Source organism: Poeciliopsis prolifica, unplaced genomic scaffold (genome assembly GCF_027474105.1).
Source record: "Poeciliopsis prolifica strain line A6 unplaced genomic scaffold, Auburn_PproV2 SCAFFOLD158, whole genome shotgun sequence".
NCBI lineage: Eukaryota > Metazoa > Chordata > Actinopteri > Cyprinodontiformes > Poeciliidae > Poeciliopsis > Poeciliopsis prolifica.
Genome location: NW_026562533.1, coordinates 174,124 through 201,193, shown reverse-complemented (window position 1 = coordinate 201,193; position 27,070 = coordinate 174,124). Strand labels below are relative to the sequence as shown.

The 27,070-nt window shown below is 44.7% G+C and overlaps 2 protein-coding genes across 4 annotated transcripts in view; both read left to right on the top strand.

The window, feature by feature from the left end:
* The first annotated feature begins 866 nt into the window (after positions 1 to 866).
* Positions 867 to 10,324, top strand: LOC129356155 (adenosylhomocysteinase B-like). The gene is given in 14 exon segments (XM_055025760.1): positions 867 to 1,043; positions 2,431 to 2,621; positions 3,455 to 3,530; positions 3,605 to 3,757; positions 5,481 to 5,498; positions 5,501 to 5,536; positions 5,539 to 5,591; positions 5,659 to 5,797; positions 5,800 to 5,865; positions 5,938 to 6,025; positions 6,459 to 6,576; positions 7,915 to 8,037; positions 8,109 to 8,180; positions 9,565 to 10,324. Coding segments are annotated over 14 exon segments (1,293 nt in total). The 5' UTR covers positions 867 to 1,015; the 3' UTR covers positions 9,697 to 10,324.
* A 1,508-nt stretch (positions 10,325 to 11,832) lies between these two features.
* Positions 11,833 to 27,070, top strand: part of LOC129356142 (agouti-signaling protein-like) — a 33,338-nt gene continuing 18,100 nt past the window's right edge. The window contains exons 1-3 of one of the 3 annotated variants that reach the window (XM_055025746.1): positions 11,833 to 11,880; positions 14,145 to 14,284; positions 22,594 to 22,807. In XM_055025746.1, coding sequence (XP_054881721.1) covers positions 22,621 to 22,807 — 187 coding nt within the window. In that variant the 5' untranslated portion in view covers positions 11,833 to 11,880; positions 14,145 to 14,284; positions 22,594 to 22,620. Of the gene's footprint in view, positions 11,881 to 12,626; positions 14,285 to 20,438; positions 20,508 to 22,593; positions 22,808 to 27,070 lie in introns of those variants that run through there. The other 2 variants (XM_055025745.1, XM_055025747.1) reach the window with 2 other exon arrangements.

Genomic DNA, 27,070 nt, shown 5'->3' with positions numbered 1-27,070 from the left:
CCCCTTCAGGTAGAAGTTGTATTATAAATTTGGCTGATCCAGATAATTGTGTTGTTACCAGACATTTGGATGCTTGACACACATGCACATGAAACAAAGGAGATGTTTTACGAACCAGTAAAAGACTGGGAGACCAGTCAAATTAATTCCACTTCTACAGCAGCAAAACAGAAAAACATGAACAGAAAATAAAAAATAGTTTGCTTCTGCTTCCTGGACCAGTTTTGGATGTGTAAAAACTGAAGACACCAGTGTTTGTGGAAATGGTTTTTGGTGTGTGTGTGCGTGTGTGTGTGTGCGCAGCAGCAAGACCAGGCTCGTTTCACAGCATGTGAAGCATCAACTCATGTACAGAAAGTGGCGCGGAGGCACTTTTCTGCAGCCAATATATTCACTGCTTCATTGGAGGATTTTGTAAACACTTTCTCAACTACTTGAAATATCAAGCGCATATTTAATGCCTTTTGTTGGGGAGCAACATCTTTATGAATAATTGAGATCATAAATGTTTAGGATCTCTCATACACAAAGACTATGTTCATACCTGTCCAAAGATTTTGAGTTAAATTATTATACAAATAGATTTGATAAAGCGTTGAATCGGTGGTAATAAATAGAGACTTTCTCGGTTTTGAACGTTAAACATACTCCCAGGAGAAGTGAGGAAAGCGGTGCAGGTGTTCTTTTTCTTCTAACCTTTGTGTCGAGGCTTGCCCAATAACAGAGTCCGGTCCAGACTCGCTCTAGTCTAACTACATTTTTCACAGGCAGTGAACGCCCCAGGTCACAATCCACCTGCTGATTGGCTGCCCGGCCGTGGGGTGGGAGCTGCCCCAGCCAATAGGAAACCAGAGCATCCCCGCTTCGGAGCCTCCCGACAACGGAGAGCCTTCTGAACGAAGCCGGCCGATAAAAACCGAGCCGTCATGTTTCCGTCCCTCCCTCTCCGCCTCAGTCCTCCGGCCAGGCTGCCGCTTCACACAGACTCCTCGGAACCAAACGACCCAGAACAGCCATGTCTGAAAAACTGCCCTACAAAGTGGGTAGGTGGCTGCGCTCCTTTCCGCGCCGTTTAATCGGTTTTTACCGGAGTAGCTTTGTTGGCGATGCTAACTGGTCTAACTGTCTCTTCTAACTGGTTCTGACGGGTTCAGAATCTTGAACAAACCCAATTTCTACTTTATGTTCGCATATTACACACGAGTCCGGTTTTAGTCTGAGGACTTGTGCTCTCCAGACCGAGTTCACTTGTTGGCGTTACAGATGAATGTGTGGTTGCAGTTGGACGGTATTTCACATTCTAATGTAATTTTCGGTAGTTCTTCGGTAGTTCTGTAGTTTTGATTAATCTCATGTTTACATTTGGCAGGCTGGAGTTCAGTCCTGAGAATGAATAGACATGTAATCGCGCCCAGCATGGGCTTCTCTCAGACCTGAAACGGCTCGCCAAAGGCTTCTGGGTAATGTAGTTCATCAGCGCAGCCCGTGGCTGTCCGCCCACTGCTCGCTCGGTGTTTGTAAACTCTATCTCCCATGATGCCTCGCGCTTCACTGCCAGTTTGCTCGTGAGTGACAAGAACAGGCAGAGATTACGCGTCGCTGCACCGACTGAGAGAAGCTACATAGCTGTAACAACACGTGGTCTCCACGCGCGACTGTCTCTTCATAGTTTTATTTACGATGTTCAATAGTTTTGATGTGTTTTCGGACGTGTCATCTTTATGGCTTCAGATGTGTGAAAAATTGTGAGCAAACACATTAAAGTAATAAAAGCAAATTAAAACCAGATAAGCAACAACAAAACAGCAAAGCAAGATAATTTATTTCTTTGAAAACTGTTGGATCGTTTTGTGATTGGAAGCAAACAAATGATTGATCTGATCAATAGGGTCAAAGTCCACACAAACACAGGCCTGCAGAAATCAAACTTGTAATTCGCATTCATCCCAACTGAGCCGGGTTATGAGCTGCAAGATGCCCAATTATTGTTTAAGAGGTTTCTATGCAGAAACAGACATTTTTATCAAACTTTGTCTGATTTGGGTCGGTCCTGACCTCACTCTGAAAACGTATCCTGTTGCGTCAAAACTCCCTTCTCTGCACCTTCGTTTCTCTCATTGCAGCTTCTTGGTGTTAATTAAACCCATTCTGCTATGAGCTGAAGCAGAATGACCAAACCTGAACAAAGGGCAGCAGAAAGTTCACATGCACAAATCTGGCGCCTTTCTGTGAGGTTCCTGCAGGTGGCGCCGTTCTGTGAAGTTTTCCACTGTGATTTATTCCTCCTAGCTGAGCTGAGAGTTTGCTGTATTTCTGCAGGAAAGAGAACAAATAAAAGATTTAATGGAGTGAAAAGCCTCTGAATATTGAGCCAGATGTTGTTCAAGTTTCCTAACTGTTGTCCTCCTTGGCGGCGCCGGTCGGGCCCAGCTGACATCAGCCTGGCGGAGTGGGGCCGGAAGGCCATCGCCATCGCGGAGAACGAGATGCCGGGCCTGATGAAGATGAGGGAGCTGTACGGCCAGTCCAAGCCGCTGAAGGGCGCGCGCATCGCCGGCTGCCTGCACATGACGCTGCAGACCGCCGTGCTCATCGAGACCCTGACGGCCCTCGGAGCCGAGGTGACCTTTGACCTTCTGCTGCCAGCTGAGTTAATGTTGAGCTAATGAAGGAACTTTGTTGTGTTTGTGGCGGCTGTTTGCGCTCATGCTGCAGGGGGCCAGCATATCGAGCTAATGTTGACTCAGTTGTTCTCCTCAAGGCTGCTGTGCGGTTATCACGTCTGGGTCTGTCCGACCCGCACTGGTCCCATCCTGCACAAACCAGCAGGATGGGACCAGAAATCTGCCTGGATCAGAGCAGAACTGGAATTCTGGAGAGGAAATGGGTTCAAACCTCGTCCACATTCATTCAAATCTGCCCATCGTTTCTTCAGACCTGCAGTCTTTGTGTTCTGACACCAGGAGGCAGCAGTGTGCCGCAGACTTGCAGTTAAATAATCACAAAATTTAGAATTGGTCTGTTTTTAAGCAGAATGTGAACCCAACCTGGACTGCAGGATGTTTCTAACAGGTCAGATCAGTCGGCCATGTTGGCCTGGAATCGTTCACTGGAGGCTCTGGCTTTAAGTTCATCTGGAGCGACTAACCTCGTCTGAAAAAGTCTAGAGATGATGATCTGGGAAAATGTTTGAGTGAAATAATTTACCAGTGGGCCGAGTCCTACTTCATTAATACAAAGGATTTTTTACTCCGTATGTTTTTCTGATTCATCTGAACTCGGACGTTTGTTTGGTCAGATTTAGTTTTTTGCAGTGTAGGATCAGGTGATGCACCGTAAAAGATAAATATGCAGTGAACATGATTGATTTGCCAATAAATCTGTTTCTATTGATTATTGATGGAGGCGGACATCATCTCATCAGAGTTACCTTGACCTCTGACCCCCTCCACAGGTTCAGTGGTCCAGTTGCAACATCTTTTCCACCCAGGACCACGCCGCTGCTGCCATCGCCAAAACTGGCGTTCCAGGTACCAGACGGCGCCCCCTGTGGCCGCTCGGCGTAGCACCCAGGCATGAAGTGACCTCTGATGTATTTTTAAAGTTTACGCCTGGAAGGGCGAGACGGACGAGGAGTACGTGTGGTGCATCGAGCAGACGCTGTACTTCAGAGACGGAGCGCCGCTCAACATGATCCTGGACGACGGCGGAGACCTCACCAACCTGGTGCACCAGAAATACCCCAAGCTGCTGCCGGGTGGGTTCCTGCCCCCGTCGGGCTGTGCAGCTTCGTTCCTGTAAGGCAGGGTTTCCAAGGTGTGGGGCGGGGGCCATTTGTGGCCCCTGCCTTCAGACGCAGCGAGCAGCAGTTAAATCTTCTCTTTAATTATCAGGTTTTCTTCTCTCTGTCTTTCCAGTAACTTTCACTCCTTTGCTGCTCATTAACCAGCTTTTGATCCATTTGTGAATCTTTTCTAAAGCAGTTCTGAAGAAACTGACCTAAATGCAGATTTTTGTTGCTTGGAATCTGAAACGTTTAGTTCAGTATTTTTGTCTTTGATTGCTTTTAACAAGGCAGATCTTTCATTTTGATCTAGAATATTTTCCACGCCGCTCTCCAACAGTCAAATTATTTAAAGTATTCTTAGTTTATTGTTCAGCCGTTTCGTCCTTTTGGACGTGTGATAAAGTTTGGACACCCCGCTCTAAAGCAGTTGAGCAACAGGTTCAGGGAAGTTAATGTTTATTTCTCCAACACACTGAAAAAACACAATAGTTGATTAAAGTCGAGCTCCAGGTTCTGTCTGGTTGCTCTGAAATAAAAGCAGAGCTGAAGCGTCCGAGTGAAATCCAGAGAAATGAGGCTGAAACTGAAACTGTTTCTAATTGGATTTATTTTTCTCAAAATAATCACTAGAAAATGTCAATGTTTTTGTAGGTCGGATCAGTAAACCCTGGTTCAGCTCAGTGTCTTATAGTCCAGTTTGTTCAGTTGATGGGTTTGGCTTTACCGCCACCTGCTGGTGAGGAGTGCAGCTCTGAACGGAATGATTTTTAAATTTGCCTGAAAAATAAAAATCTTTTCTCAGATTCTTCTTGGAGAAATATTTCCGTTTTCATACTTGAGCTTTGTGTTTTAACTCAAGTCTTTTTGTGCTAACATTTTATTTTCTTGACAGAGTATTAAAGTTATCATATTATGACTTTATTCTCATATTTCTCTCTATTTTTGGCCCAAAACTCGTGTAATTAGGTTGAGATATTTTATTTTTCAGATGTTTTACTCCATAAAGTTTAACTTGCACACTGTTAATGTAATGTATAAAGTTATCAGGTTTGCTAATATGAACTATTGATCAGCAAAATGTTATTTCCAGTTTGAATCAGATATTTGCATCCAGCTGAGAGAGAAATGATTTTTCTTTTTGTCTGAAGTTAAATCTGAATAAACATTTGTGGTTTCAGGTCAGACAGAATCGAACAATTATTTCTGTTTCTGGCTAAAAACCAGAAAACTAAATGAGAACATTTTTAGAGATTTTTTGTATTTTATGTTTGAGTATTTAATTTGATCAGGAAGGTCATTTTTCTCCCAGGATTGTTTTAATGTAAATATTATTTATAATTCTTAACGGCTCGGTGACTTTTAAATGTTAAAATGACTGAAGTTGGAGGATTTTTTTGTTAAATTATTGTTTCATTTCCTGGTGTTTATGGTGAAACATTTTGAAACATTTAGTTTTATTCTGGCTCATCGTGTCTCAGCTGTAGAAAACCGTTAACTTATTCATAACTGAGATCGTATAATCATGAATTTAAACTTTGTTTTTAGACTTGTATTGTTTTTATCCCCAAAACATGAGAAAACTTCCTTGAAAATGGTGAAAACCTTTGAATTTTACTGAACAAGCCCTGGAAGTTGTTGTTGTTCTTCTGTTGTTTTTTCTTCTTCTGTGGTTTCATGTCCGGCCTGTCTCCAGGTATCCGCGGCGTGTCGGAGGAACCACCACAGGAGTTCATAACCTCTACAAGATGCTGAAAAAGGAGAACTGAAGATGCCGGCCATCAACGTCAACGACTCCGTCACCAAGGTAAGCGCCCGTCTGACCGCCGCGGCCAGCCTTCCTCCTCCTCCTCATCGTCGGCACGTCTCCGCAGAGCAAGTTCGACAACCTGTACGGCTGCAGGGAGAGTCTGATCGACGGCATCAAGCGAGCCACCGACGTCATGATCGCCGGGAAGGTCGCCGTGGTAGCGGGCTTCGGCGACGTCGGCAAAGGCTGCGTCCAGGCGCTGCGGCCTTCGGCGCCCGCGTCATCGTCACGGAGATCGACCCCATCAACGCCCTGCAGGCCGCCATGGAGGGTGAGCTCGTAGCGGCCGAGGCGCCGAGCCTTGGGCCGCAGGAAGTCGACTGACACGGACTTCCTGTTTCAGGGTACGAGGTGACGACGATGGACGAAGCCTGCAAGGAGGGAAACATCTTCGTCACCACGACCGGCTGCGAGGACATCGTCGTGGGGCGGAGGTCCTGCTGCGCCGCCCGAAATATGAGCTATTAATACTGCAGCTGTCAGCAGAGGTCACTGAAACAGGAAGTGACATCATGGAACGACACCTGCGAAGCTGCAGGGGAGCAGGAAGTGACAACAGCTTTTAAAGGAATATTTGCTCTCATACATGAAGACTCTGCACATCATGTTGCAGTTCTTCACATACAGCTGTTCACATGTGCATTTAGTTCACATTTCCTGTCACTCACTGCATATTGTGACTTTAGTTTACACTTATCTACAAATATAGTTTTTTATTCTGGTGACATTTTAGAAAAGAAAGTAGAAAATAACCCTGAAAATGTGCAGTTTTGTATGTTATTGTTATTGATCTATTTAAAAGTGCATATAGTGATAACAGCCTGTTGGTTTCCCTGGCAACGAGTGATGTCATTTCCATTTCAGTCACTTTGAGAGCATGAAGGACGACGCCATCGTCTGCAACATCGGACACTTCGACTGCGAGATCGACATGAACTGGCTGAACAAGAACGCCGCGGAGCGCATCAACGTGAAGCCGCAGGTGGGCCGGCCGTTCACCTCTGACCCGCTCGGGTCCAGATTGGCTCGTTAATCAGGTTTGGGTCTGCGCCGCTGCGCTGCAGACCTGTTACTCCTGCGTTTTGCCCCTGGAGGCGTTGCAGCTCAACTCGCCGTGTTGCCGCTGCGTCAGACGGGGCGCAGACGAACCGCTGGCGGTTTGAGGCGCCGAACTCTCCAGCGCTGAGAGACTCGGACTCAAACGCCATCGACACGCCGCCGGTCGCTTCATTTCAGAAAATTAAGAGACGGATTCGGTCCGCTTCAGAGGGTTGGTGGTAGTTTGGGGACAAACTGAGGGTTGGTGGTAGTTTGGGGACAAACTGAGGGTTGGTGGTAGTTTGGGGATAAACTCTGAGGGTTGGTGGTAGTTTGGGGATAAACTCTGAGGGTTGGTGGTAGTTTGGGGACAAACTCTGAGGGTTGGTGGTAGTTTGGGGATAAACTGAGGGTTGGTGGTAGTTTGGGGATAAACTGAGGGTTGGTGGTAGTTTGGGGATAAACTCTGAGGGTTGGTGGTAGTTTGGGGACAAACTCTGAGGGTTGGTGGTAGTTTGGGGATAAACTGAGGGTTGGTGGTAGTTTGGGGATAAACTGAGGGTTGGTGGTAGTTTGGGGATAAACTCTGAGGGTTGGTGGTAGTTTGGGGACAAACTGAGGGTTGGTGGTAGTTTGGGGACAAACTGAGGGTTGGTGGTAGTTTGGGGACAAACTGAGGGTTGGTGGTAGTTTGGGGATAAACTCTGAGGGTTGGTGGTAGTTTGGGGATAAACTCTGAGGGTTGGTGGTAGTTTGGGGATAAACTCTGAGGGTTGGTGGTAGTTTGGGACAAACTCTGAGGGTTGGTGGTAGTTTGGGGATAAACTCTGAGGGTTGGTGGTAGTTTGGGGACAAACTCTGAGGGTTGGTGGTAGTTTGGGGACAAACTGAGGGTTGGTGGTAGTTTGGGGACAAACTGAGGGTTGGTGGTAGTTTGGGGATAAACTGAGGGTTGGTGGTAGTTTGGGGATAAACTCTGAGGGTTGGTGGTAGTTTGGGGACAAACTCTGAGGGTTGGTGGTAGTTTGGCGGTTGCTGTTGATATTAACTGTTATCTGATGTTTTGTGGCGATTGTGAATCTGATCCCTGACTTGTTTGGTTTCGCTGCTTGGCGCCATCAGAACTCCACAAACGGATTTTAAAAGCGAATCTTTTTGCTCCAGACTCGTCACTGAGCTTCACATGCCGACGCCGTTCTGCGTGTTTTCATACCTATTGATGCTGTCGATTTGTTTACCAAACTGAATCCTCCTCATGATCTGAGGCGGTTCTGCTCCCCAGGTGGACCGGTACCGGATGAAAAATGGCCGCCACATCATCGTGCTGGCGGAGGGCCGCCTGGTGAACCTGGGCTGCGCCATGGGACACCCGTCCTTCGTCATGAGCAACTCCTTCACCAACCAGGTGAGGAGGAGGAGGGTGAGGAGGATGAAGGCTGCATTGAGTCGGTGGTTCTGACTGCTGTCGTCCTGCAGGTTCTGGCCCAGATCGAGTTGTGGACGAACACGGCCAAGTATCCTGTGGGAGTCTACTTCCTGCCCAAGAAGGTGAGTGGCCAATCAGAAGCAGAGGAACCGGTCCGATGTTTTTATCTAGATCAGGGGTAGGCAACTCCAGGCCTGGAGAACCGGTCTCCTGCAACTCTTGGACGTCTCCCTGGTCCAGCACAGCTGATCAAATGGCTGAATCAGCTCCTCAGTCCAGTCCAGTCCAGTCCGGTTCTGCAGAGTTCTGCTGATGACATCATTATTTGACTCAGGTGTGTTGAAGTGGAGACGCATCTAAAAGTTTCAGGAGACCCTCCAGGCCTGGAGTTGCCTACCCCTGATCTGGAGCATCTAGATGACAACAGGGCAGGGGTCACAACCCCACGTTGGTCGCCTGACCTATAACCCAATTAGGGTTAAAGGTCAGAGTTCTGGCAGCGCCTGCAGCTGGACCCAGGCTGTTACCTGGACATTTTCCCTTAAAGAGAAAAGAATAACTCCTGGAATTTTTATTTAACCTTCTGTTCTGTTTAGTGGAGAACAAAAAACCTCTTATGTCAAAACATCTGTAGGCAGCGAGTCTGTGGGGGTCAAAGGTCACATCAAAGCCTAAATGTTACAGTTTGGTGCTTGTTCTGTGAGCTAAAAATGAATGAGTGGAGTTTGAGCCCAGTCGGTGGTTTGGGTCCCGGCTGAGCTTCGGTTCTGGCGGTCACAGGTCAGCTTCGCTTTCATGTCTTTATTATTTAGCATCCATCCATCGTCTGCTGCTTATCGGGTGGGGTCGCGGGGTCAGCAGCCTAAGAATGGAGGCCCAGGCTTCCCTCTCCCAGCCTCTAGGTCCAGCTCCTCCGGGGGAATCCCGAGGCGTTCCCAGGCCAGCCGGGAGACATCGTCCCTCCCTGGTCTTCCTCTCGTCCCGGTGGGACCTGAACGCCTCACAGGGAGCCTCCGTCCTGACCCTCAGCTGGATCCTCTCCATGTGGAGGAGCAGCAGCTCTAGTCTGATCCCTCCAGGATGACTGAGCTTCTCTCTCTGAGAGCCCAGCTCCCTTCGGAGGAAACGCGTTTCGCCCGCCTGTATCGGAGATCGGAGTGAAGCGATATTAACGATCTCGATGTTAATATCGGATCGGTGCCGATATTTGCAGCAGTTCTATATCTAATGTCAGTGATGTCTCCCTCAAGGTCAGATCTATCCATTGTAGCACTACGCTTTTTTCACATTACTGTAGATCTCTAGTTGAACTTTGACCCATTTGTTTACATGTTGACAGAAAGTCGTCGTGCTGATTTGATCGGTTATTGATTTTCTATCGGCCATTTAGCTGAACGGAGTCCAGATGTTTTCACAAGTTTGATCAAAACTCTGAACATGTTACCGACCCGGTTCTGCAGCCGGTTCGGGTCCAACCCGCTAACCGGTTCTGGTTCTGTGCTGCAGCTGGATGAGCAGGTGGCGGCGGCTCACCTGGACAAGCTGGGAGTGAAGCTGACCAAACTGACGGACCAACAGGCCCGGTACCTGGGCCTGCCCTCAGACGGCCCCTTCAAACCGGACCACTACCGGTACTGAGCGCCCCCCGCAGGCCGTGGCAGGCGGCGGCAGCTCGGCCCGAAGGAGCGGCGGCGCCTGGCGGTCCTCCGGGCCGCGTGGAGAAAATTCCTCGTCATTCCTGTCTGGGAGAGTCTGCACTGCAAAAACACAAAATGTGCCAACAGGTTGAGTTTAGTTTCTACAGCAAACATCTCGCTTCTCCTGAAAGAACAAAATAATTGATCAGCAGGATGCTAACTTGTTTGAACACTGAACAAGTTTCAGCTGCAGCGCCTTATTGTTTCACTGTAACATGGAAAATGTTTTCTTGTAGGTGGAAAAAACCTGCTGAATAGTCACTAACTATTGGTTTAAACAAGCTGCTGCAAAGGTTTTTATTTTGACTCATCTCAGATATTTGCACTAGAAATGGACCTGAGTTGGTAATATTCTGTGTTTGTGCAGTCTGCTGTGTTTTTCAGTGTATTTCCTTTTAGCACTAAGCTGATCTGTGTTCGAAGCTCTGGCTGGTTTTGGACGTAATTCTGCCAAATGAATCATCGAAGAAATGCTCTGCTCTGAAAATGTGATTTAATTTAATGCTCCGATCTGCCGGTTCCAGCTTGAAGCTCAAAAATGATGGAGAATAAAAGAAACTTTAAGAAGGTTTTCTAGTTTTCTTTCCTTCATTCACTGTTTTCTGATTTATGTTTCAAACATGAAGCTGCAGCAGAGTATTACTGAAATACCACAGATTAAAAAAATGACAGTGATTAAGAATAAATTCACGTGAGAATACAGTCTCCTATTACTGACTCCTGTTAGTAAATATAACATGGTCCTGCCGCCATTTTGGGACCGAAGAGAAGAACCTCATGATCACAACGGAAAATGGCCGCCAGGCCGCAGGACCGACGAAGATGAAGTTGGTTTCCGATTCGGAAATTGGCTAAAGGGCAATTCCACCGAATTTTCCCTACCTTCCGCATCTTTAATCGACTCTAGTTTAAAAACTACAACATCTAGACTGTTCAGACCTGGACTGTATTATTCTGCTGTAATAACAGGTGTTATAACACCTGTAATAACCCAAGTTATTACAGGTGTTATAACATGCTGTGCCGAGAAACGCCTGCCCTCTCGCGGGAGAGCGCATTGCTCTAAACTCGCGTATTGATGATTGAAGGTTTTCCAGTGAACATTTTCCCCAGATGGTTTGAAAGCACCATATTTTCTTTTAATATCATATAATTTTAATCTTTACATGACAGAGACCCATCATGCATTTTATATCATCTCTAACTGTCTAGTCTATTAAAGTAGGAAGGATGCATTTTCATTTCTGAGCCTGCTAATATTTGCATCTTGACTATTGTCCTGTGGATATGAAACTTATAGCAGAGTTCAGAGAACAAGAGTCATTATGTAGAAAAGGTGAAATCATCTGAACTCTTCATTTCTCCATGTGAGCAAATATTAGCAGGCTCAGAAATGAAAATGCATCCTTCCTACATTAATAAACTAGACAGTTGATAGAAAATGTTCACTGGAAAACCTTCAAATAAAACCCAACATTTCAGGCTTTACATCCTTAAGAAACTTGATAATGTTACAAATATCTTTCAAAGTTTTCTCTTTGGTCACATTTCAGTCCGTTTTCTCATCAATATGCGAGAGTTTAGAGCGATGTGCATTCCTGCGAGAGGGCAGGCGTTTCTCGGCATAACACCTGTAATAACACGTGTTATTACAGGTGTTATTACAGGTATTGTAACACCTGCTATTAGAGCAGAATAATACAGTCCAGGTCTGAACAGTAGATCAGGGGTGTCAAACTCCAGTCCTCGAGATGTCCTGCAGTTTTTCAATGTGCCACAGGTACAAAACACAGGAATGAAAAGGCTTAATTACCTCCTCCTTGTTCTCCAGAGCCTTGCTAAAGACCTAATTATTCTATTCAGGTGTGATGCAGCAGAGGCACATATAAAAGTTGCAGGATATCGGCCCTCGAGGACTGGATGTTGACACCCCTGGTCTAGATGTTGTAGTTTTTAAACTACAGCCGATTAAAGATGCGGAAGGTAGTGAAAATTTGGTGGAACTGGCCTTTAGCCAATTTCGGAATCGGAAACCAACTTCAGCTTCGTCGGTCCTGCGGCCTGGCGGCCATTTTCCGTTGTGATCATGAGGTTCTTCTCTTCGGTCCCAAAATGGCGGAGTGAGGTGTTAGCATACAGTTAGTGTCTCCCCGAGTTTGAATCCAATATTTGTGCTTCAGCCCCGTTTTAAAGCGTATTGATTTTTTGCTCTTAGCTTTTTGAAACAATTTCAGCCTTTTTGTTGTTTTCTACCGTCTGGGAGTTTTTCTGCGGAGGATTAGCATGTCGGAGCACGACGCTAACCGGGAGACGGTCTGGGAGACATGGAGCTAGTTGGAGCCTGTTGGAATTGGTTAGAGCCGATTAGAGCTAGTTAGAGCTGATTAGAGCTAGTTAGAGCTGATTAGAGCTAGTTAGAGCTAGTTAGAGCCTGTTGGAACTGGTTAGAGCCGATTAGAGCTAGTTAGAGCTAGTTAGAGCTAGTTAGAGCCTGTTGGAACTGGTTAGAGCCGATTAGAGCTAGTTAGAGCCGATTAGAGCTAGTTAGAGCCTGTTGGAACTGGTTAGAGCTGATTAGAGCTAGTTAGAGCCGATTAGAGCTAGTTAGAGCCGGTTGGAACTGGTTAGAGCCGATTAGAGCTAGTTAGAGCCTGTTGGAACTGGTTAGAGCTGATTAGAGCTAGTTAGAGCCGATTAGAGCTAGTTAGAGCCGGTTGGAACTGGTTAGAGCTGATTAGAGCTAGTTAGAGCTAGTTAGAGCCGATTAGAGCTAGTTAGAGCCGGTTGGAACTGGTTAGAGCCGATTAGAGCTAGTTAGAGCTGATTAGAGCTAGTTAGAGCCGATTAGAGCTAGTTAGAGCCGATTAGAGCCTGTTGGAACTGGTTAAAGCTGATTAGAGCTAGTTAGAGCCGATTAGAGCTAGTTAGAGCCTGTTGGAACTGGTTAGAGCTGATTAGAGCTAGTTAGAGCCGATTAGAGCTAGTTAGAGCCTGTTGGAACTGGTTAAAGCTGATAAAAGCTAGTTAGAGCCGATTAGAGCTAGTTAGAGCCGGTTGGAACTGGTTAAAGCTGATTAGAGCTAGTTAGAGTTGATTAGAGCTGATTAGAACTAGTTAGAGCCTGTTGGAACTGGTTAGAGCCGATTAGAGCTGATTAGAGCTAGTTAGAGCCGATTAGAGCTAGTTAGAGCCTGTTGGAAATGGTTAAAGCTGATTAGAGCTAGTTAGAGCCGATTAGAGCTAGTTAGAGCCTGTTGGAACTGGTTAGAGCTGATTAGAGCTAGTTAGAGCCGATTAGAGCTAGTTAGAGCCTGTTGGAACTGGTTAAAGCTGATTAGAGATAGTTAGAGCCGATTAGAGCTAGTTAGAGCCGGTTGGAACTGGTTAGAGCTAGTTAGAGCCGATTAGAGCTAGTTAGAGCCAATTAGAGCTAGTTAGAGCCGGTTGGAACTGGTTAGAGCCGATTAGAGCTGATTAGAGCTAGTTAGAGCCGATTAGAGCTAGTTAGAGCCGGTTGGAACTGGTTAGAGCCAATTTGAGCTGATTAGAGCTAGTTAGAGCCGATTAGAGCTAGTTAGAGCCGGTTGGAACTGGTTAGAGCCGATTAGAGCTGATTAGAGCTAGTTAGAGCCGATTAGAGCTAGTTAGAGCCTGTTGGAACTGGTTAGAGCCGATTAGAGCTAGTTAGAGCCGATTAGAGCTAGTTAGAGCCGGTTGGAACTGGTTAGAGCCGATTAGAGCTGATTAGAGCTAGTTAGAGCCTGTTGGAGCTGCTGAAGGGGATCAAACAGCGAGTGAGAAGAAAAACTAGAACAAATTGAATGTAAGGAGGACACAGCTAATGCTTTTCCTCATGCGACAGCAGAACAGACACCGACAATCAGACTGACATTTTGAAAAGTATCAAAAAACAAATTGAAGGTCAAACTGCCGCCATTGAGGCCAATAATAAATCAACAACAGAGCTTCTGCTGCAGCCTCAACCTGAAACTGGGAAATTCAGCGCTGAGGCTCTGCTGGAGGAACCCGAGGGACACCGGACCCGACACCGGACCCGAGACCGGACCCGAGACCGGACCGGACCCGAGACCGGACCCGAGACCGGACCGGACCCGACACCGGACCCGAGACCGGACCCGACACCGGACCCGACACCGGACCCGAGACCGGACCTGGTGGAGATCGGAAGGCCTGAGGAGAACCTTCAGGAATCTGGGATCCTCACTCGGATCGGTCCTGTCTCCATGGATACGGTCCTGTCTCCATGGATACGGTCCTGTCTCCATGGATACTGTCCTGTCTCCATGGAGATCTGTTGACAGATCGGAGCCGCCGTCGCTCCAACAACCGACCCAGAGCTTCATGTTCGGTTCGGGATGCGAACTGCAGGATGAGGCCTGGAGGAAACAGATGCTGAAGTTTGTAAGGAAAAGCAGATCAGCTTGAAGGAGGACAGGATGAAACCTGGAGGAAGGGTTCACCCTGACGACCTGCACCCTAACCCACCGCCATGTTGCTTCCCCCCACTGGTTGGTATCTGTTTAAAGGGCTAATGCGCTGTCTGTTTAAAGGGCTAATGCGCTATCTGTTTAAAGGGCTAATGCGCTGTCTGTTTAAAGGGCTAATGCGCTATCTGTTTAAAGGGCTAATGCGCTATCTGTTTAAAGGGCTAATGCGCTATCTGTTTAAAGGGCTAATGCGCTATCTGTTTAAAGGGCTAATGCGCTATCTGTTTAAAGGGCTAATGCGCTATCTGTTTAAAGGGCTAATGCGCTGTCTGTTTAAAGGGCTAATGCGCTATCTGTTTAAAGGGCTAATGCGCTATCTGTTTAAAGGGCTAATGCGCTGTCTGTTTAAAGGGCTAATGCGCTATCTGTTTAAAGGGCTAATGCGCTATCTGTTTAAAGGGCTAATGCGCTATCTGTTTAAAGGGCTAATGCGCTGTCTGTTTAAAGGGCTAATGCGCTATCTGTTTAAAGGGCTAATGCGCTATCTGTTTAAAGGGCTAATGCGCTATCTGTTTAAAGGGCTAATGCGCTATCTGTTTAAAGGGCTAATGCGCTATCTGTTTAAAGGGCTAATGCGCTATCTGTTTAAAGGGCTAATGCGCTGTCTGTTTAAAGGGCTAATGCGCTATCTGTTTAAAGGGCTAATGCGCTATCTGTTTAAAGGGCTAATGCGCTATCTGTTTAAAGGGCTAATGCGCTATCTGTTTAAAGGGCTAATGCGCTGTCTGTTTTAAAGGGCTAATGCGCTATCTGTTTAAAGGGCTAATGCGCTATCTGTTTAAAGGGCTAATGCGCTATCTGTTTAAAGGCTAATGCGCTGTCTGTTTAAAGGGCTAATGCGCTATCTGTTTAAAGGGCTAATGCGCTATCTGTTTAAAGGGCTAATGCGCTATCTGTTTAAAGGGCTAATGCGCTATCTGTTTAAAGGGCTAATGCGCTATCTGTTTAAAGGGCTAATGCGCTATCTGTTTAAAGGGCTAATGCGCTGTCTGTTTAAAGGGCTAATGCGCTATCTGTTTAAAGGGCTAATGCGCTATCTGTTTAAAGGGCTAATGCGCTATCTGTTTAAAGGGCTAATGCGCTATCTGTTTAAAGGGCTAATGCGCTATCTGTTTAAAGGGCTAATGCGCTATCTGTTTAAAGGGCTAATGCGCTGTCTGTTTAAAGGGCTAATGCGCTATCTGTTTAAAGGGCTAATGCGCTATCTGTTTAAAGGGCTAATGCGCTATCTGTTTAAAGGGCTAATGCGCTATCTGTTTAAAGGGCTAATGCGCTATCTGTTTAAAGGGCTAATGCGCTATCTGTTTAAAGGGCTAATGCGCTATCTGTTTAAAGGGCTAATGCGCTATCTGTTTAAAGGGCTAATGCGCTATCTGTTTAAAGGGCTAATGCGCTATCTGTTTAAAGGGCTAATGCGCTATCTGTTTAAAGGGCTAATGCGCTGTCTGTTTAAAGGGCTAATGCGCTATCTGTTTAAAGGGCTAATGCGCTATCTGTTTAAAGGGCTAATGCGCTATCTGTTTAAAGGGCTAATGCGCTATCTGTTTAAAGGGCTAATGCGCTATCTGTTTAAAGGGCTAATGCGCTATCTGTTTAAAGGGCTAATGCGCTATCTGTTTAAAGGGCTAATGCGCTATCTGTTTAAAGGGCTAATGCGCTATCTGTTTAAAGGGCTAATGCGCTATCTGTTTAAAGGGCTAATGCGCTGTCTGTTTAAAGGGCTAATGCGCTATCTGTTTAAAGGGCTAATGCGCTATCTGTTTAAAGGGCTAATGCGCTATCTGTTTAAAGGGCTAATGCGCTATCTGTTTAAAGGGCTAATGCGCTATCTGTTTAAAGGGCTAATGCGCTATCTGTTTAAAGGGCTAATGCGCTATCTGTTTAAAGGGCTAATGCGCTGTCTGTTTAAAGGGCTAATGCGCTATCTGTTTAAAGGGCTAATGCGCTATCTGTTTAAAGGGCTAATGCGCTATCTGTTTAAAGGGCTAATGCGCTGTCTGTTTAAAGGGCTAATGCGCTATCTGTTTAAAGGGCTAATGCGCTATCTGTTTAAAGGCTAATGCGCTATCTGTTTAAAGGGCTAATGCGCTATCTGTTTAAAGGGCTAATGCGCTGTCTGTTTAAAGGGCTAATGCGCTATCTGTTTAAAGGGCTAATGCGCTATCTGTTTAAAGGGCTAATGCGCTATCTGTTTAAAGGGCTAATGCGCTATCTGTTTAAAGGGCTAATGCGCTGTCTGTTTAAAGGGCTAATGCGCTATCTGTTTAAAGGGCTAATGCGCTATCTGTTTAAAGGGCTAATGCGCTATCTGTTTAAAGGGCTAATGCGCTATTCCTTACAGCTGTTACTGGCTCTCATCTCATTCCTGCTCAGCGTTCCTGGCAGTTCCTGTGTTTATTTCATGTTATCTTTACTTTCACTTAATACAAGAGGTTTAAAAAATATTGTTAAACGTAAGGCTAATTTTCCTTATTGCAAGGAGCAAAAGGCAAATTGTTTTTTTCTGCAGGAAACTCATTCGTTAAGTGAGGAGGCTGAACTGGTGTGATCCAATTGATTTTAGTTCTGGGTTATGATTTATAAAGGTTCTTTGTTGGATCATATCAGTGATACACAAGGCCACTGGGTAACTAATAGTGGAGATTGGTGGAAACAAGATCATTTTGGTGTGTGTATATGGACATAATAATAAAGCGATAATAGCGTATTTTTTCTGACCTAATGATAAAACAATGGAAAATAAAATATTGCACTGATCAGGTTATCTTAGGAGGAGATTTTAATGCAACTCCAGATGGATCGCTTGATCGTCTCCCCTCTAGGGGGCAGCACCACATTTATAATGATATCTTTATAAACTTGATCTCTAATAGAAATTTGACAGGCGGCTGGAGAATTAGAAATCTTAATATCAGATAATATTCCTGGTTCAATCCTTCCGGAAACGGCCAATGCTCTTGGCCAGATTACTGGTTAATCTCTCATAATCTGGTAAATAATATTTCAAACTGAAATCTCAGCGGCTCCTCTAACAGATCATTGCTCTGTTACCTTGTTTCTCTCTCTGAATGAATGTAAACCTTCAAACTTAGCTTGGAAGTTTAATAGTAATCTCCTGGATAATAAAACTTTCTATTCTGAATATTTCAGTCTCCCTTAAATAAGTGGGAGTGGCTTAAACTGAATGTCAGGACAACAGCAATAAAGAGGCAAACTTGTTCCCAAGCTGAGGAGACAGAAACAATCCCAACTTATTAGCAATATTAATTCTGTGTTCAAAATCAGTTTCCTCATCTGAAGAGCTGAATCAGCCTGATGTTCTCGAAGCTCATCTAGACGATGTTTTTCTAGATAAATCACGAGGCTTTTATTCGCTCAGGACTCGGTGGATGGAGAAATGAAATCTTCATATTTTTTCAATCTTGAAAATCAAGAGACAGAAACTGATTATTAACTGAAGGCCTGGATTTAATCCACACAGCAATTAGAAATTGTTCTAGTGATCTTTATTGTTCCAGGTATTTAATGCCAGTGTCTGTTTGATGAAATTCAGGAGTCTGTTGAAAAAATGAATCTTGATTTTAAAAACCTTTTGAATTTGAGACTCGAAGAGACGAAGCAACACAACAAACGGTAAAACTCCTGGATGAGACGCTGAATTTCTACTTTCTGTTCTGAAAACTATTACTTGAGTCCAATGTTCCCTCTAAGCTGCGCAATCGCGCTCTGCTCACATATTCTCAGCGCACAAGAAAATCTATGTAGCGCATAAAAGAAAGTCCAACGTAAAGTGGACATTGAGCTCAGACATCAGTTTTGACTATGGACCAATAAAATTTTTTTCCGTACTACTTTGTGATCGAACTCAGTGAGTGACAGGAATCCAGCCAATGATACGATACGGTTCACTTTCGCTACCTTGGTCATATGGCCGTGCAGGTGAGAATAGAGCGGTAGAGTTAAGAAACGTGAAAGCCATCAGCTTATCATGTCTAGTGGGACATCCACTCACCAAGCCACAGTAAAAAAAAAAGAAATGCACTTCTTCTAAGATCAAATGGAATCAAATCAAATGAAAGGAATGGTCTGCATTTGATACTGAAATCTTGAGTTCAGACTTTTGACTATGGATAAGCAGACATTTGTACACTGGCAAAGAGTATGAGGCCATTCTCCTCCACCCACAGATTATGGAGGCCATTAACAGTCAATATGCTGAATTCAAGAACATAAAGCAAGAAGCAGACTGACCATCAACCTGGGCTAAGTGAACAACCACTGGAGAAGTGAGAAGGGCAGACGTGAAAAAAACTGTAATTAAATATTTTACAAGAATTTATAACTGCATCACAAGCTACAGAAAACATTTCATTGTGCAAAATATGAATGTTTTAATATGAACAAACATTTATGTCTGAAAGGTGTAATGTCTCATTTCTCACCTGGCTGAAGCAGGACTCTTACTTATAGCATGCATCTCATGAACAGCAATGTTTTCTTTCCTTTATTATTTTAATTGAGCAAATCACTTAAATTAAAAGCAAACGAATGAAAATTGCTGATGTAATTTGATTTTTTTAATAAGCCATGCAACTTTCTATGATCCCAGATTTATGATACTTGTGCGTGGCCACGCCGTGTACACTGATGATGCTCACAGTGGTCCTCAGTGGCCACGCCGTGTACACTGATGATGCTCACAGTGGTCCTCAGTGGCCACGCCGTGCACACTGATGATGCTCACAGTGGTCCTCAGTGGCCACGCCGTGTACACTGATGATGCTCACAGTGGTCCTCAGTGGCCACGCCGTGTACACTGATGATGCTCACAGTGGTCCTCAGTGGCCACGCCGTGTACACTGATGATGCTCAGTGGTCCTCAGTGGCCACGCCGTGTACACTGATGATGCTCACAGTGGTCCTCAGTGGCCACGCCGTGTACACTGATGATGCTCAGTGTGTTCAGGAAGCTTGTGTGTACGCCCAGACACATGAACAATTAGAGGGAACGTTGCTGGATGAATTTCAGACAATAATGTTTCCACCATGGAACGAGGTCTGATCCACGAAACAAAGATCCTTTATCACGAGACAATTGGAGACCCGTCACTCTGTTGTGTACAGTCTTGTTTATGCCAATCGCTTGAACGATTATTAATGAGTGGCAATCAGCGTTTTTAAAGGGACAAATATCCATCATCATACGAGACTCATTCTTCATATAATTGATTATCGTAGCTTTATTGATAATGACAGTTTTATTTTATTCCTGGATTTTTTTAAGGCTTTTGACTCACTGCTTTATCATAAAAACCTTCAAATATGTTGGCTTTGGGGAGAAATGTAGTAATATAATCAGATTATTTTACAGTAATAGAAGTAGCTCAGTTTCTCTGGGAACAAGTTTCTCTATGTCATGAGGAATCAGCCCCAATTTCACCTAAATTATTGATATTAACAACTCAAACGCTTACCTTACTAATTATGAAAAATTGTAATTTGCATGGTATACAAATTTTTGATCAGGATTCAATAAGTCAATTTGCTGACGATACAAGCATTTCTCTAAGAGATAGATCTATGGTAGACGTCGCGCTAAAATCCATTCTAACGGTCGTCTCTCAATATTGATAAATGTGAACTTCTGCCCATCATTCCAGCTCAGTCAAGTCCAAAGTTGAATATCATTTAAAAAAGTACCAGTAGAAGAGAGGAGAAAACATGGCAAGATGCTGGGATGGCATGAAGACATGCTGGAGCCGCTGCTGAACTACAGATCTGACTAGTTTTGGACAAACTCTTTCATGAAGGAGCATCCAAATGAATTTATCCATTATTTCTGACAAAAACATTCAATTTATCTGGAGGAATAAAAGTCACTGTTTACGACGTTCTCATCTTATTAAAGATTTTGATAAAGGAGGAAGTAGAGCTTCAGATTCTCAGGCTCTGATTGGTTCATTTAGAGTAAATTGGCTAAAGACATATTTGTCTCGTTCCAACTCCATGTGGTTTCATATCCATGAATCTATATTTAAAAGCCTGGCTGGCCTGGATTTCTTGCTTAAATGGGCTTTTGAATTGACCAAGACTCTGATTTCAGTCTAATTTTCATAAACAAGTTTTACATTTTTGAAAAATAATATTTACCTACAATTTTACCCCACATGGATCCCTAGTGTGGAATAACAGACCAATATTAATAAATGAAAATCTATTTTTAGACCTGATCAGCATGAACAAGGTATTGTATTTGTAACTGACTTGCAGTGAAGGTGTTTTGTTAAATTGTAGAGATTTAATCTGAACTGTTCTTGTGATGAATATGTAAAAGTATGCAGAGATTATATTCCTGCAGCTCTGCTCCATGTCATCTTTACCCAAAGTGAAGATTGGAGAATAACTGATAGAAAGTGCAATAATGTAATGCATGTGACTGACTTCCAATCTAAATTATTTAAGGATTATGATAATAATATTTGTCTAGAATTGAGAAAGTATGTAAAATGGCCGGTAAAAGAGACACTTCAAAATCTCTTAGTTTTTACCCAGTGGCTGAATTTTTGCACAAAAGATTGAAATTTGATTCAACATGAATGTAAATGTCCAGAAGGTCCATTAATTATCTCTTTTCCTTTTCAACTATGGAGAGACATTAAAGTGGTTGTGTCTTAAAATTGAGGACATCCCAGAGAAAAGCATCACCCACCGATTACTATATTGACGACTTTGATCAACAAATATCTGACTATATTGTTTTCTTGCTTGTTAAATTTCATAAACCCTGCTGTAGGAGGGGAGGTTTTACTCCTGCTTTGACTTTTCCTAGTTCATTTAAAGTGTATTACACGTCATTGAAACATTTGAAATGTTTATGTAAAACATGGAAGAATCTCGACTTTCCTTTAGTTTTAAAATTTGCTCCATTTCTGTTCATTTGCCTTTTTGTTGTCTGTGTTCAGTCCAGGATTTGCTTCTCTTTCTATCCATGCTACAACATTCTTTGTACCTCATTTAATAATAATGAAAATAATAATTAATAATACAAAGACTCCGGCCACCATATGAAGAAACATGAAGCTGAAGTTGGCGTCTGATTGGACAAACGGCAAACAGAGTTTAAAAGCTAAAATGCTTAGACTCTTTAAAACCATTATTTTACATAAAATACAGAATATTTAAAGCCAATTGTGTGATTTGTGAAACTTTTAATTATAAAATACATAAATAAATATCGATAAATGAATGATAGGAAGGTCAGTATTTAAATATAAGTATTTGTAACGATACTCCAAAATAAATCATTCCTTATTTTAATCATTGTAACATTAATTATTCATATTAATTTAAATTCAGTTTCCAGGCTCACTGAAAACTACTGGATCATCTGTCCAAGCAAAATATGAAAAATAGTCGCGGTTCTGTTATAATAATGTATGAAACGAAGTAGAAAAAATGTTTCTGTTTGCCGCTGTTGTATTTTGGTTGGCACTACTTTGTACAGCAGAAGGTTACGCGCTCATGAAGGCCGAAGCTCCTCTGTGATCAGAAGTTGGTTCTCATATCCACGTTTTCTGAGATTCCCGTGGAAATAATAACAGATTCGCTGCAGAAGAACCAACAGTTTGTTTGGTTTTCGCCTCATTTCTCATTATATCTGGAATTTTTCTGGTTTTGTTCAGCAGGAGGGTCATTTTCTCTGGTTGTAGCTTTAATTTTCCTCCTGTTGGCTCTAATCTCGTTTCTATTCCTTCCATAAATTCTTCAGCAGAACCATCATGAAGTCCTTCTCGACCCGACCCACCGGTTTTATGTGTCTCCTCTTAAACTGGAGAAGCCAAACAGTATTTGTAGAAAAGCTGATGAAAACAAATACTAAAATAAAAACTATATTTGATGTTAAAAGCTTCTGAATCTGGCAGCTTCTGGCTGTGGGACGTTTAAACAGCCTCTGCAGCAGCAGCTCTGTTTCTGACTGCAGTCACCTGCTTCATGGGAACTCAGTCGTTTCTACGAAGAAAAGAAATCCTGTGATAAATCCTGTGATAAATCCTGTGATAAATCCTGTGATAAATCCTGTGATAAATCCTGTGATAAATCCTGTGATAAATCCTGTGATAAATCCTGTGATAAATCCTGTCAGCCTGAACTCCTTGGTCCCTTCAGATTTAGGAGAAGATTGATCCCTAAATCCCAAAGCAATGCAGGAAACGGGCGCAGCCTGAAAGTGTAAACCTCCTGCTGCATCCATTTCCCAAACGTCCAGGCCATTATTTAGAACTTTATCTACATTTAATATCATCCTGCGTCACTCTCCGTTTCTCTAACAGGTAATAAAGGGAGGCTTCTGGTGAGGAATGCGGCTCTGCGGCCCAGATGCTGCGCAGAGTCACGGCGGCGCGGTCAGGAACGTGTCACGTGACGTGAGCGGCGTCCCGGGAGCTGGACGTCTGGACAGCGTCCTGGGCAGCTCATTACTCCCACCCTGCGGCTCGCCCGCCTCCAGATGTGCATCTGCATCCCAGCTGGCCGCGCGGGCCGTCGGTGAGCGCAGCCCACGTCTTATCTGTCTCGCTGGGTTTGGAGTTTGGAGTGAGCCGCGTAATTATGGCAGAAAGTTAGTGAGCTGTGAATGAAGCGCCTGAAACCATCTCACAGCTATAATTCCTGTTTGATTATTTGCAGCCTGATAACCTGAAGCTGTAGTTTGCATGAGAAGTCGTCCGTTCCTGTCCGACGCAGTGAAAGCCCTGAGAGGCCGGCGCTGGCTGCAGAGCGCTGGCTGCAGAGCGCTGGCTGCAGAGCAGCATTAGTCAGTCTGAGCTCATTCATCAGTGCTGGCTGTCACATGTTGGCAGCAGCAATGACCTGCTCTGCTCTGCAGTCATTAGCTGAAATAATCAGGCAGATCCGGAGGTTCTGCATTTCGTCTCGATGTGCTGGAGCCTCAGGGGTCTGGAAACGCCGCTGGGCTTTCCAGTTTCACCTGCTTCATCTTTAAGTAATCTGATTACTCTGACATAGTTTCAGCTTTAACGTCTGAAAAGCTAAAGCCGTTGGAAATGTGAAAATAATGCATTTAATTTTTCCTTTCAATGACTGCATAAAAACTGCAGAAATATTCCTTGATATTTCAATTTTATAGCTCAGTTTTTATCATTTTTTCATAAGTTTCCTGTTAGGGTTTTTATGAGAGCCAGAGTGATTTATTTTCACAAGTGGAGCCTTACAGCTCTCACTGTAAAGATTCTCTTGAGACATATAATCACATTACATCCCTGCAACAAGCTCCGATCCCAGAGCAGAAACTGGTTCTGAAAACTTTCATAAATGCAAACAGCAGCTTTTACCAAAACCTGTAATCCAGTTGGTTTCAGGAAAACGTCTGACGGAAATACGAGCCAAACGGTTTCATTCTGAATTTTCTCACGAGATTCTGCCTGATATGGTTAGGTATTAAATAACATGAACAGAATATCTACATATAGAGAGAAAATGCAACTTGACTAAACCTCAGAAATGCTTCAATCTTCCACTTAAAATACTTTATTCAACAAACTCAGTAATGGCATAAGAACCAAGTAAAAATTAAACATTTATTCAAACCAATAAACTTCCCAAAGAAAACCAGTGAAAATGTTGCCGCCGCCGTCGTGATCAGGCCGCCACCGTCGGGCCAATGAAAAGGAACTGAAGACATGAACCAATGAAAAGGAACTGAAGACATGAACCAATGAAAAGGAACTGAAGACATGAACCAATGAAAAGGAACTGAAGACATGAACCAATGAAAAGGAACTGAAGACATGAACCAATGAAAAGGAACTGAAGACATGAACCGGTTCCCCCTCAGTTGATTCATCTGAACCTCAGTTCTCAGCTCCAGGCTGTAAATGTGGACCAAATCCTCGGTGTCTCGATGCTGCTCTTCGCCCTCACCGTGTGCTTTACCACCTAATATTCAGCCACAGGGCTTTTTCATCTTCTCCAGGAGAAAATTCTGGGTTTTGTCCTCATTTGTCTGCAGGATTTCATGCACCAAGTTGCAGTGAGGCAGCTTTAATCTGCTCATGGTTTTTTCTGTTGTGGTTGTTTCTTAAATGCATCCTTGTGTTGTTTTGTAAATCTTGAAAAGCAGTTCCTGTTTCTTCGAAGGCCCTGGCTTTTTGCTGTGGTTTAGCTAATCTTTCCCGGTATTTATGGCGTCGACTTGTGTGCGATTGATAGAAGATGCCAGGAAACGCAGCTCTTAAATCAGACATGAAAAGGAGGATTGTCCCTCCCATGACTCTTTGTTAGCCGTACCAAACTGCAGAACCGCTCCCAGATTTGATCCATTTTAAACTCAGTTATTTCTATGTTGTTGTTAACTGCGGCTAATCGGTCAGAACCTGCTGCTCGGCGTTTTGCAGAAAAAGGAGCTGCTGCCTTCAGATGGCCGCCGTGTGTCTGGATCAGGTCCAGTTTCCGCAAAGGTTCACCAGTTATCACCCACGGCTCCCAGTGGTAGATACTGGTCAGTAAAGGAACGACTGAATGAATGACGAGCTGCATGGAGCAGACGGATAAAGAACTCAATAAATCAAACCTCTCTGAACCGATACTTCAGGTTGTCTCCAGTATCATTTGCCCACAGCTTTAAAAATGTCAGCAGCAGAAAATGGAAAAGTCCAAAATTTTCAGCTCAGAACCGCAGCAGCTGCAGTAAATTGTTTCCAATCAGTCTAAGATGCGAGCATGTGAGCAGAGAGGGGGGAGAATGCTGGCCTGAAAGTTTTATGCTGTTGTTGTTAACACATGTTCCTCACAGTGGGAAATATTCACATTGAGTTAGCGCTCAGCGTGAAGCGTGCGTGAGTGGAGAACACCCAGGTGGTCTGCTTGGCTCGGCTCGGCTTGGCTCGGCTTGGCTCGGCTCGGCTCGGCTCGGCCGGCTTGGCTCGGCCCGGCTCGGCTCGGCTCGGCCCGGCTCGGCTCGGCCCGGCTTGGCTCGGCCCGGCTCGGCTCGGCTAGCAGCAGGATGACGGCTGAAGCTGCACGGTGGTGACAGAAACGTCACATGCACTTCAACCCACAGAGAAAACAGAGGGCGACGACAAGGTGGAGTTGAAGGCAACCCTTGAGTGAATGTTTTCTAAGATCGGCTCCCCGGACATGAAGTCTGGACACTGCGGCTTCACACAGATGCATTTTACTGCAGAAACAAAATTATTTATGGTTTGTTTGTAACCTCTGTTTAACGAGGAAGAAAAGAAAGAGACAGACAATCCTGTGCAGCATTGATTATAGCAGTTTATAGTATAAAAGCCTAATTTCTTCTCTAATATACTCCCTGGGAACTATTAAGGAACATTTTATGAGCAGACAACCATCTGGAGTCTTGGGGAAAGCTTAATCATGCCTTCCTGCTTCCAAATGACAAAATCAAATGCACTGCCTGGCATTTAGCTCTGCTAGATGGATCAAGAGCAGCAGGGGGCGCTGTCCGGTCACACAGTCAGTTCCTGAAAGACACACAAGAAACCCTCATAAAAGCACAGATGGGGTCAGTGTGACCTGCTCAGGGGAAAACGCTTGTTGGGTTGTCTAATGGTGATTGTTTGCCAAACCAGATACCCAGGAAAAGTTTCTGTAAGCCACAAAAGGCAATGGGGTCAAGTTTCTGTATGCAGGCAAAAGAAGGTTCAATGTCCAAACTTGTAGATTGATCTGGATGATTTATTTTCCCATTTCAGTAAACAATTACAACATTCAAACGTTCCTTTTTTTCCTGCTTCCTTTATTGCTCTGGTTGAAACCACAGGCCCCAAGCCCAGACACCTGCTGGTCCTGAACCGGGCCCCTACACTTAGTGGACCGACCCACATTACTTCCTGTCTTAATAAGAAAGTAAATAAGAAAACAAAAAAATAAATAAAATCAATATTAACCTACAAATAACTCTCCAAATAACACAAAAAACATACATTTAAGAATAAACTAACAAAAAATTAACATGGATAAAGAATAAATAGCTCCAACGGGTCCAGCTTATCCATGTGGTCTGCCTCAACCCGACTCCGATCCACCTTAAACAGACTCCGGTCCGCCTCATCCCGACTCCAATCCACCTCATCCCGACTCCAATCCACCTTAAACAGACTCCGGTCCGCCTCATCCCGACTCCCGTCCGCCTCAACCCGACTCCAATCCGCCTCAACCCGACTCCGGTCCGCCTCATCCCGACTCCGATCCGCCTTAAAACGACTCCAATCCGCCTCATTCCGACTCCGATCCGCCTCAACCCGACTCCGGTCCGCCTCAACCCGACTCCGGTCCGCCTCATCCCGACTCCGATCCGCCTCAACCCGACTCCGGTCCGCCTCATCCCGACTCCGGTCCGCCTCATCCCACCTCCGGTCCGCCTCATCCCGACTCCAGTCCGCCTCAACCCGACTCCGGTCCGCCTCATCCCGACTCCGGTCCGCCTCATCCCACCTCCGGTCCGCCTCAACCCGACTCCGGTCCGCCTCATCCCGACTCCGGTCCGCCTCATCCCGACTCTGATCCGCCTTAAAACAACTCCAATCCGCCTCATCCCGACTCCGGTCCGCCTCAACCCGACTCCGGTCCGCCTCATCCGACTCCGATCCGCCTTAAAACGACTCCAATCCGCCTCATTCCGACTCCGATCGCCTCAACCCGACTCCGGTCCGCCTCATCCCGACTCCATCCGCCTCAACTCGACTCCGGTCCGCCTCATCCCGACTCCATCCGCCTTAAAACGACTCCAATCCGCCTCATCCCGACTCCGGTCCGCCTCAACCC